The sequence below is a fragment of the Cryptotermes secundus genome, unplaced genomic scaffold (genome assembly GCF_002891405.2).
Source record: "Cryptotermes secundus unplaced genomic scaffold, Csec_1.0 scaffold277, whole genome shotgun sequence".
NCBI classification, from domain to species: domain Eukaryota; kingdom Metazoa; phylum Arthropoda; class Insecta; order Blattodea; family Kalotermitidae; genus Cryptotermes; species Cryptotermes secundus.
Window position 1 is genome coordinate 677,244 of NW_019720164.1, and position 12,171 is coordinate 689,414.

Sequence of the window (12,171 nt, forward strand, 5' to 3'; positions counted from 1 at the left end):
ACAGAAACCATGCTGTTTATTGTTAATTATGCTGTGATTATTAAAAAATGATAAATGTCTTTTATGTATGATTTTTTCTATTATTTTTGAAAAAAAAAAAAACAGAAATTAGTGAAACACTCTTTAATTCCCAACTTCTGTATCACATCCTTTCTTATACAAAGGTTTCACTTTTGCAATTTTTAGTTGATCAGGAAAATGCCCAGTTGTGAGAAACAGATTTATCATGTGTGTCGAAGCAGTTGTTATTTTTGGATAACACTTTTTAACAATGTACACTGCAATATCATCTATTCCTGTTGATTTTTTATTACTCTATCCTTTAATTATGCCTGCCACTACCTCTTCAGTAGTTGGGGTTAAGAACATGCTGCTACTAAAGGGTGTTTCACTCGGGGCGGAACCCAGCATTTCGTTAATAACTCAGATACTAATAAAGATATTGCAACGAAATTTGGAGTGGACTTACCTCAGTTCATGTGAAGTCTGGTGACATCATAACAAGTGCTGAAAATGGCCACCATTTGTGTCCAGAGAGCATTGGACTTTGCGCGCCATGTTGTGCATACACAATGGAAAAATGGATCGGTACACTCTGGAGCAGCGAGTGTTTATTGTGCGCACATATTGGAAAACAGAATCCATCAAGGCATGTCAACAATTCCTGGCGAAGTTTGGAGGCAGAGTTCTGCCGAGTAAGTCCAGAATTTGGGCCTTGTCCAAAAAACTTGAAACCAAGGGCACTTTTGGATCAGCACACAGGAGGTCGTCCAGCAATGTCAGCAGAAACGATCCAGGATGTGAAGGCCTGATTGCTGGCGTCTCCTAAGAAGTCATTGCGCCGAGTTTCGCAGGAATCAGGTCTTTCGACAAGCACTTGCTATCATGCTGCGAAGAAATCTAAGCTTCATGCATACCGAATCTCCGTGGCGCACGAGTTAAAAGAGCCAGATTACGCGAAGAGAGTGGTGTATTGTCAATGGTTACAGACCCTTGTCCAGGATAATCCGGACATTCTGGACTAAACTTGGTTTTCGGACGAAGCGTGGTTCCAGCTTTCCGGATACGTTAATTCGCAAAATTGTCGCATTTGGCCAAGTGAGAATCCCAATGCGATACACAAAGAACCCCTTCATTCCAAGAAGATTGGTGTTTGGTGTGGAATTTCCCGGCGGCACATAAGTGGACCCATCTTCTTCGACACAACAATCACAACAGCAGCGTACCTAGATACCTTCCACTGCTTTGTGAATCAACTGGACGATGAGGAATTATCCATCGGTTATTTCCAGCAGGATGGAGCAACAGCACACACCTCTTGCGCAAGCATGGCCGAAATCCAGTCTTTTTCAGCGACCGCATCATTTCCAGGGGACATTGGCCACTGCGCTCGCCCGATCTAACGCCGCCTGATTATTTTTTGTGGGGACATTTGAAAGCGCAAGTTTACGCCAACAAACCGTGAACCATAGAGGCTTTAAAAGCAAACATAAGTGAGGCCATCCAAGAAGTGACACCTGATGTACGGGCAAGGACTTTTCAAAACATGGCGAGCCGAGTCCAATGTTGTCTGGACGCAAATGGTGGCCATTTCCAGCATTTGTTATGATGTCACCAGACTTCACATGAACTGAGGTAAGTCCACTCCAAATTTCATTGCAATATCTTTATTTGTATCCGAGTTATTAACAAAATGCCAGGTTCCGCCCCGAGTGAAGCACCCGATATCATATTTTACTGTATTGACATTAACTTCATTGGTTTTGGATAATAGATTGTCACTCAATACCTTTTGGGAAATACTGGTATAGTATTCATTAAAGACAGTGGCTGTAGCTTTTGGATCTTGTACATTTACTGCATTCTCGCTTATTTCAATATTCTTTGTTGCTCTTTTCTGTTTACCTAGTTCCACCTTAACTAGCTCCCACATGGCTTTTGATTTATTCCCTGATGCTCTTATTCACATGTTACTAGTTGCTTCACTGATAACTTTGTTGTATATTTTCTTGTAATGACAACAGTATTCTTTAAATTCTTCTGGCATATTTTCTTCTGTCATTAGACTATTAAGAAACCTGAGTCTATTCCCCAATACCCTTATTCCTGAGGTAACCCATTTATTTCCCTGCTGTTTCGTTTTTACCCTTTTTTAGGCAGTACTGTTAAAGAGGAAATTTAATGGAAATTAATGTGAAGATAACTATCTTCTGTGGATGTAATACCACGGAGTCTCATACACTGTTACTAATGTTTCAGATGAACACACCGCCTCCACCTTCTACCCTACAGATGGAGGCCACATTTTTTTCTAAAATGTTGGTAATTATCTACCATATAAAATGAGAATATTAAATCTTGAAAGTTACTTTAAATAATTTAAACACTATGTTTTGCAATATGAGCTTAGTTGATCCTGATATATTGCTAAGGAAGATGACAAGAATGGGTATAAGAGGGGTTTCACTAAAATGGTTTCAATCATATCTAGAAAACAGGGAACAAAAAGTGGAAACTACATATATATGTAAAGAAACAAATGAAATCACTAATTATCTATTGCGAAAGAGACCCATAAAACATGGAGTCCCACAACGTTCTGTTCTCGGACCAGTGTTGTTTTTGCTACATATCAATGATCTAGAAGCTGGCATTGAACATGGAAGACCGACGATACTAGTATCCTTGTAACAGGAAATAGTGCTAATGATGTCCAAATAAATAAAACAATAAATGCACTCACAGACTGGTTTGAAAGGAATAGATTAATTATTAATAAAGATAAAACAACAGCAATATCCTTTCACCAGCCTAAAAAAGTACAAGTCGAATGCCCATCAGTAAAGGTCTATGACACAGTCATCAACTATATAGAACATACAAAATTTTTGGGAGTTTGGTTGGATAAGAAATAAGGTGGACTGCACACATTCAACGACTAGCAAATAAATTATGTAAAATATGTTTTGCCTTATGAGTAGTCAAAAGAGTATCAGGGTTAGAGACTGTTCACACCTTATATTATGCTTATTTTCAATCCTTGTTATTATATGGATTGATATTTTGGGGAAATTCAGGAAATGCAAAATTAATCTTTAGGTTGCAGAAGAGAGTTATTAGAGCTATGATACAAATCCCGAAAACCATTAGTTGTAAACAGTATTTTAAATCGTTACATATATTACCTTTACGATGTCTGTATATGCATGAAATTCTAGTTTACATAAAAACCAATTTGAATGTTTTCATAACCAATTCAGGAATACACTTGCACAATACAAGGAGAAAAGAGGACTTGTTCATAGTGCCATGTAATATGAGTCTATACAAAAACAATTTCAATAATATTGGACTTCATACGTTAAATCAGTTGCCACAATATATTAAAGAGATACCAGTACTATACAAGTTTAAAAAGACTTTGAAGACATTCCTACTTGATCATTGTTTCTATAGTATAGACGAGTTTCTCTTGTTCGGGGGAAAATCCTAGTTCTAATCAATTTATATTATTATTTATTACTGTAAAGTGCATGTATTTGACTTGTCCTGTATCATGTATAATGATCCATGAATATGAAGTAAATAAATAGATAAGATACAATACCTCATGCCACTAAAATTATTATCTATATCCTGGATGACTAGAGTTCAATTTCCAACAGGGACATGGAATTTCTCATACCCAGACCAGTTCTTGGACCATATACCTTCACATCAAATGAGTAACACTGGATCTTTCTACTGAGGTAAAGAATGACGATGACAATTTACCTCCAACTACAGCCAAGATCTACAATGTGGAAAGCTCTGGGCAAGTCTACATTACCTTTATTTACATAGCCTTACTTGTGCAATCACCATAAATCATTTCCTGAAATACTGCACAGTGATCCAACAACATTCACAGATTCACACAGTTTCAATGAAATAAAAGGTATGGGGAAGAATTTTAAAATACACCAATTACATATATTTGCATAAAATTTCAAGTTTGCAATTATTATAGTATCACAACTGTAACAATATACATGAAATGGTACGATTTTCACTCATGCACAGAGTTCTGTTGCTACTAATGTGTTACTCATATTATAGTGGCATTTCATTCTCTTTGCCTGTTTTCTCCCTTCTAGCTGCCAATCATGATTAATTTTAAGTGATATTATTACAACCTACCCAATCCCTGCAAACGATCACTGTATTTGACTTACACAAGGGTATATATACGTTTTACTCAGTGGCACTGAATTGGTCTTAAGTTAATGCGGTACCTCGTCGATACCTTGGTCAAGTGAAGAGCATGACAGAAAGCTAGCACGGTAACCGGCATGTCAGCATCTCAAGATATTTTTTCATGTAAATAATATAATTCTCAGAGCAGCCATTTATCTTCGAATGACACATCCCTAAATTCGTCAGCATACTAACCCATCGATTATTTTCGACGAACATCCGTTGTAATCACCATACGAGGAGGAGGAATATGAAACCACACATCCTTTCGTATCTAACGCCAATTCTTCCACCTTGCTCATATTCGATTAACTTTCAGTACCATGATGTAACGAAACAAATGTCAGCACACCCCCTGTATCATATTAAAACTATTATCGAACACACAAATTAATATTCTCAGCCGTTCTCAGCCACTTCCAAATAAAGATAAAAATGCCGCTGCTCAGACGGCTCAGACCGTATTTCACAGACAAAGAATAATCTTAAACGATCTGAACATGCATTACACATCACGGATCAATAACATGGCCCATTATCCACGAAAGCGCCACTGTCTGCTGCGGAGGTACTATCACCTTTATTTAGGCGGTTGCGTTCGAAAGAACTAAAAATGATTATAATTCTGTTCGACACTCACAACCCCCGCTCCCAACAGCTATGCATATTTTATACACACTGAACGTTTGACTGTCACATCTTTCAGAACTCTTTCTTTTTAGCGGTTTAACGATACAAAAGTAATATAATTCAGTAACATATCACATCGTTCTCCCTCCTGTTACACCTTTCATGCCGTCGGATTTTTGGAGGTCAGAGACAATTTCTGAACATTCCTGCGCATTTCCTAACTTTCTGCTGATATAATCCCGTGCCTGGGGACCACAGTTAATATAGAGAAGACGGCATACTTTCGGTATGACGATGGGTAAATCGCTGTGTACACAGCATTGTGGCACATAGAACCGTTGCTAGGTAACTACTGTGAAACAATCAGACAACGGCCCGTAAACAGCAACAGAGTAATGGTGTTTTCTGCGCGGTTCGCGCCGACGGCTGCAGAAGCAACAATTGCATACAGCAACAGAGAAACGTTTTCTGTGTGGCCCATGCAGAGATGTTATATCCAGGACAATTAGAGTGTCGCACAGGAGTTGAAGTAGGAAGAGTGAGCAGTGTGTGATCAGGAGTGGAGAGTGAGAGTCAGCGAGTCGGATTAGAGAGTGAAAGACTGAGTTGAGTCGGTGGGAATAATTTCGTTGATTCCTTAGTTCAAGTGTTTGTCCACTGCTTGTGTGTGTGAGACTGTGGGTCGAGATTATTGGCAGTTAGGTGTGTGTTCACATCGATTGTAGCTGAACAGTGAAGAGTGGAGTCTGCGACATCGGATTACTATTATTTATGCATTGTTGATAGTGGTTCTTCAAAAACTGAAGTGAGTGAACACGAGACAAAAACAGTGGAGCCAAATATGGCCGCCATCCCAGTGCCGGGATACCGGGCACATTGGACCACGAAGAGTCAGACGCTAGAATCACAGTACCAGCAGCTGGTAGATGAGTTTCCCGACGCAGATGCGCAGCTGAAACACCTCCTCCAGATACTCCGCGACATCGAGGACGTGGCAGGGAGCACTCCAGCTTCAATAGGTGACAGCGAGAAGTGGTCATCCATCGTCAGCGAGGCGCACGAAAACGGCCAAAACTACTGCCAGGTTCTAACAGAGAAGATCCTGTTTAGTGCCATGTATGGCACATACACAGTCGCCTTACTGAAGTTAAAGGCCGTGCAGAAGGCGAGCAGTCAAACTGCTCAGTCTGAGGAAACCGAATCCCCTTCAAACCAGGAGGACGGCTTCAAAGAAATCCGGCGGCGCAAGCAGCACGGTACCAATGAGGCCGCCCCGACCTCGAAGAAAAAAGTGATAGCCGCTGAAATTACGCCCCCTAAAGAGGTTGCCAACCGCAACTTCTTCGCCCCCCTGAAAACATCAATGGAAACTGACAGCAGTAGTGCAGAGACCGCCACACCCGAGGAGGAAGTCTCTGGCAAAGCAGGTAGTCCGCCTCCAATAATACTGATATCAACTACGAATCTCATACAATTGCAAAAGAAGCTGAAAAAGGTAGTCAAGGACGACTTCCTGTTCCGTAGCACAAGAAACGGAACCAGAGTCGTTACGAAAGACATGGCGGATTTCGAAGCCATCAAGTCACATTTCATCAACAATAACCTAGCATATTATTCCTTCCTCCCAAAATCCCAGAAGCCTGTTAAGGCAGTAATCCGACACCTTCCCATCAATACACCTGCACAAGACATCTCAGAAGGTCTGACACACCGGGGCCTCGATGTTGTTAGCGTCAAACAAATGACAACCCGTCGATCCAAATCTGAAGAAGCAATAACCAGGAACCTTCCCTTGCTCCTGATAACCTTGCCGAGGACGGCAAAATCACAGGAAATATTCAATCTGCCTAGCCTTTGCCACATATCAATCAAGGTGGAGACGTATAGAGCTCAGACTGGACTTATGCAATGTCATAACTGCCAACAGTTTGGCCACGTCTGGGCTAATTGTAAACAACCTCCACGCTGTTTTTGGTGCGGAGGCGGCCACCTGCATAAGGAAAGCCCAGAGAAGGGAAACGCTGCTTCCACCCCAACATGCTGCAACTGCCGGTTGGCAGAGGGAGACAAGCCACATCCAGCCAACTATCTGGGTTGTAGACAAGCCAGGGAAGAGCTGCAAAAAAGGAAGGCGAACAGAACGCCGAAAACTGCTACGGAGAGGGTGTTCTCATCGAACTTTGTCACCCCAGGCGTGTCCTTCGTGGCAACGCAGAACAACAGCGACCACAGGCAAACCCTGCTCCAATGGCTTGCCCTGCAGTAACAAAACAACAAAATGTACCGGCCCCTTCATTGCAGAAAGACACAGGTCAGTCAGTTCAGGCTCCTCATGCAAATAGTCAACCTCTCGACAATATTTTGAGAGTTGTGACTGCAGTACAGCAGATCATGACAGAGATCAATGGTGCAGTCTGAAGAGGACAAAATAAATGCCATTACAAAAACTGTATTAAATCTCATGAAACAAAATGGCCACTCGAGTTCATAGTCCACTCAAAATCATAGTATTTAATGCGAACGGCATTTGGAGGCAGCGCTATGAGCTCAGTAAACAGCTGCAAGACCTACGCATAGATGTGGCCCTGTTTTCAGAGACACATCTGAAACCTCGTGAGATTTTTTCTTCCAAATTACCACATTTATAGAACTTACCGCCACTCAGGCAGAAAAGGCGGAACTGCCGTTACAGTTAGGAAAGGCATCCCCCATAACCACGTAGACCTACCACCCCTTATTTCAGTAGAAGCAACAGGGGTCTGCATACCAACTGGTAATAGTGAAGTACTGCTTGCAGCTGTTTATAAATCCCCAGGCAGGGCCTGGAGTGATGCTGACATCGCAGAGCTCTTTAGCTTTAGACGTAAGTCTATTTTGGCAGGTGATTTGAATGCTAAGCATCCATTTTGGAATAGCAAAGTTTCAAACCCCTCAGGCTTGAAACTCATGGATTTATTTGATATGATTGATTTCGAAATTTCAGCACCACAATGCCCCACTCATTATTCCCCTACGGGAAATGGTGACGTGCTGGATATTGTGGACCACCAAAATATCAGATGTCTCCGATATTTTGGATTCAGATCACCTACCAATAGTATTCCACATACTGGATCATGTTAGAATTAGGAACCTTTCGAAAAATTCACAGATTGGGAGCGGTTTCAAAGCCTCGCCTCGGAGTTAATATCACCTAAAATAGAAATCACGTCTGGGGTAGAAGCCGATAAAGCGGCGCGCAACTTTGCAGCCTCTTATTGCTTGGGCATATAGGTTGTCCACAAGAAAAGTTACACTTTCGGGCATAAACAACGATCTTCCTGGTCTAGGTCGCCTGTTAAAACATAAGCAGAGGCTACGAAAATTGTGGCAAGAAACCAGGGATCCAGCGTGTAAGACGGCACTAAATTGGGTTACAAAGTCAATCAGGCGAATGACCCGAAAAAAGGCACTTGAACGGTGGGAAACAAAAATAGGTAATGCTGAAGTCACACCTCAGGGTATATGGCCAATTGCGAAATCCCTCCTAAAGAGGGATGGGCCAAGGGCACCAACTGCTATTCATGGTGCTGCAGGCATTAAATTTCACCCATTCGAAAAAGCTAATGCAATTGCTGATTGTTTGGAAAATCAGTTCACACCGCACAATCTGTGCGACGATAACCATGAACGGCAAGTGGAGGCTACAGTTCAAGCTCTGCTCGAAACCGCAGACAAGCCCCCTCAAAGGATCAGACCATGTGACGTACAAAAATTGATATTTTCCTTCAAATTGATGGAATCCAAAATGTTCCAAGGCGACCACTGGTTCACCTAACTCATTTATTTAATCATTGCCTTCGGCTCTCTCATTTTCCAAATACTTGGAAGGAAGCAAACGTAATAACTTTACCTAAACCCGGTAAAGACCCTTAATACTAATGATTAACGGGGGCACGCGGTAGTGTAGTTGGTTGAGGCATTATGCTACAAGCTGGAAGGTCGCGGGTTCAAGTCCCAATGAGGTAACTGGATTTCTTTCAATTGACCTAATCCTTCCAGCCGCACTATGGCCCTGTGGTTCACTCAGCCTCTAATAGAGATCAGTACCAGGAATGTTCTTGGGAGTAAAGGGCGGCCGGCACATAGGGCTCACAACCTTACTGCCATCTATGAGCCGAATGTCTAGAAAATGTGGGCACCTCAACATCTCACAACCCTATGGGCTTCCATGGCCTGTTACAGGGATAACTTTACTTTACTTTACTAATGATTAACACACTGCATGTATTGAATTATGGTATAATTAGCTGGTACCATATCAACTATATAGAGGTACAGTGGGAAATGACCTGGCAACATTGAAACATCTCTCTCAGCAGGACCACAGAATGTTAATGAAGAGTATTGTCTTCTGGGTTGTAAGTCTGTGTAGTTCAGAGTAATCCCAACATTTCAGAAGAAAACAGTCCTTCCAGCTTGAGGGTTGAAGAGTAAGCCAAGCAGGAAACCAGCAAGTAGCATGTAACTTGTATCTTATTTTCATTTCCATAGATCCTTACAGGCTACCAAAGCCATTGGATATAGAACATGCAGCAAGCCAAGCTCTACTTGATTCATGCTTCTTGTTTGGCTTCTTCATCAATCCTGAAGATGGAGGCACTATGTTTCTCTGAAACATTTGACTGTTTCTGAACTAGATGGCAATACAACCAAGAAGACTCACAGACACCACGATGACATCCTCAAATCCAATATGGTCCTTAATGATGGTGACTATAATAATTTACATACAATCATTTTTATCACAATAGATCATTTATTTGAAACAATATTTATTACACACTTTGGTTAAATTATTTTGTCATGAAAAATCCTGCCATCATAATAATTCAACTAAAATTCTTTAGTGTTTAATAATTATTCTCTTTTAATAGAATTATAGCAGCCTTGTCTGTAATGCAGCTTAGGACCTTGTGAAGTATCAATCTTGCATTGATTCCTGGACTAGACAACCGCTCTTATTCATTAGCCAATGTGGATCACACGAGGACATGTAGCATGGATGGGAGAGACAGTTTTAGAAGGTCTGAAGGGAAGAGATCACATGAGGAAATATGTAAAAATTGGAAGCATATTTCCAGTGGCACTTATCTCTCAAGACAGAATCATGGTAATGAACGTTTTGGATTTCATAATAAGTGATGAATTTCTTGGTCAGCTTCTCGAAATGTCCACTCCCCTTATGGAGGAAGGGTGTCATCAGAAAATGCACAATATCCTACTTAGTGTATAATCACTAAACTACTGTCACAAATCTTCACAGAAACATTATTTACCCTGTTGCAGATTCATAGTGGTAATAACTATCCTATCATGTACAAACTGATGATAAGCAAATGAAACAAAAACCAAATTACATCAAATCCAAGTATTATTAACTTTCAGTTACCAATAGTTATAAAAAGAACAAATAATGTTGGTAACATAATTTATAACAAAAACTATTAAAATGTAACCGTTCCACTGCCAAGAAGCCTACTTGTAATTTCAATGTAATTTAATTTATTAATTTAGTGTTTGATTGTTGAATGCAAAGAACAAGTATGGAGACATAGGTCTGTTCTTACATGTAGAGGAGTTAGCGTCCTTCTCATACATGAACAATAGGCCAGGAAGAGGCTTGTAAACCTTTAGAAATATTACGCGAAAAAGTAACTGCAAGAAATCTTTTAGTTAAGGCAATAAAATTTTACTGGTACAAGCTATAACTTTGGAAAGCGAGATGTTAAATAGCCCAAGCAACGCTTCGCAATCTATCAAATTCTGACAGGATACCGTTAGAAGTCAGAATGCCAAGAAGCCTTGCAATGAGGAAAAAGATTGGCGGAATACGTAATTCGGATGCTCCAGATTTTTAAACCTAGCCAATCACTAAATTTTGAGGGTGTGACAGAGCCGAGGCCTAATGAAACCAGGGCTTCATAGTCCTAAGTGGAGTCAGTTGTCGAGGAGTCACACACAGGCCCGGGAAGAAATCAGACGCAAACTTCGTGTCAGTCAGTCATTCACCGCTTCTTTGTAACTTGTTATGTGTGTGTGCCGCAGATTAAGATAAAGTACTGATTTGAAGTTATATTCAGAAGTGGATCAGCAATAAGCAACTAAAAGTGTGTGAAACATAATTAAATATAGATTTTAATTGTGCTTGGATAGTATGTGTTCTTTCTTCATTCTTTGAGTTGTGGCCCGTCAAGGCTCTGGGATAAGAGGACTCAAGCTCTACCGGACCAACAAAACCCACATCCTCAATAAATTAATCCAAAGATCAAAAAACCCTGAGATTTAGCGCAAGAAAGAACAGCGAGAGAGACCAACGTGTGCGGGCGAGATGAAAGAGCAATTAATAAGAACAAGGTAGGTGAAGGTGTTAAATATAAAAAGTGAGAAATGGGAAAAGGAGGCCGGAACGGTTAGACCTCTTTAATGCACCTTTTTTATTTTAATTACAATTACACATACATGGATGTGTTCATTATATTTTGGGTGTCTCAAACCAATTCCTTTCATTCACATTCTTACTCTTGCAATGTAACATGCAGAAATGTTATGTGCATATTTGGACAGCTACTATTAACTTTCCAAATGAAAGTATATATAGATCATTAGAAGAATGAACAACATTCCACAAATGACAGACAGAACTGTGATACAGTCACAATACAAAACATATAAATATAATATAAATATTATATATTATAATATAAATATTATATCACTCTGCTCAAGAATACATTTTTCCAGAGACATGATGGCTAACTGGCAAGTTCTAACAGGAAAGTGTAAAGGTTCAGGTAAGGTTTCCCTTGTGCCTAAGAACCATGTCAGGAGTAAAAGTAAAAAGTAAAGGTACCCCTGTAACAGGCCATGAAGGCCTATAGGGTTGTGAGATGTTGAGGTTCCCACATTTTCTAGGCAATCGGCTCATAGATGGTGGTAAGGTTGTCAGCCTTACATGCCAGCCGCCCTTTACCCCTAAGAACATTCCAAGAATATTCCTGGTACTCATTTCTGTTAGAGGGTGAGTCGACCCCAGGGCCATAGTGTGGCTGGAAGGATTACGTAAATTGAAAACATCCAATGACCTCATTGGGATTCAATCCTGCAACCTTCTGGCTTGCAGCACAGTGCCTCAACCAACTATGCCATCACGTGCCCCAGATGCACAGGAGGCATAAGGAAATCCTACACTTTGGTTCTGGATGGAAGTGAGTGAACAGCTTTATGCTCTAGCAGATCTAAGCCCACTCAAAGAGCCCAAAAGAC

At 40.7% G+C, this 12,171-nt stretch overlaps 1 protein-coding gene across 2 annotated transcripts in view; it reads right to left on the reverse strand.

The window, feature by feature from the left end:
* Positions 1-4,731, reverse strand: part of LOC111867197 (intraflagellar transport protein 25 homolog) — a 12,772-nt gene extending 8,041 nt beyond the window's left edge. Inside the window, exon 1 of one of the 2 annotated variants that reach the window (XM_023856827.2) lies at positions 4,432-4,731. In XM_023856827.2, the coding sequence (XP_023712595.1) occupies positions 4,432-4,538 (107 nt within the window). In that variant the 5' untranslated portion in view covers positions 4,539-4,731. The remainder of the gene's footprint in view (positions 1-4,431) is intronic. The other variant, XM_023856817.2, reaches the window with a different exon arrangement.
* Positions 4,732-12,171: the final 7,440 nt, after the last annotated feature.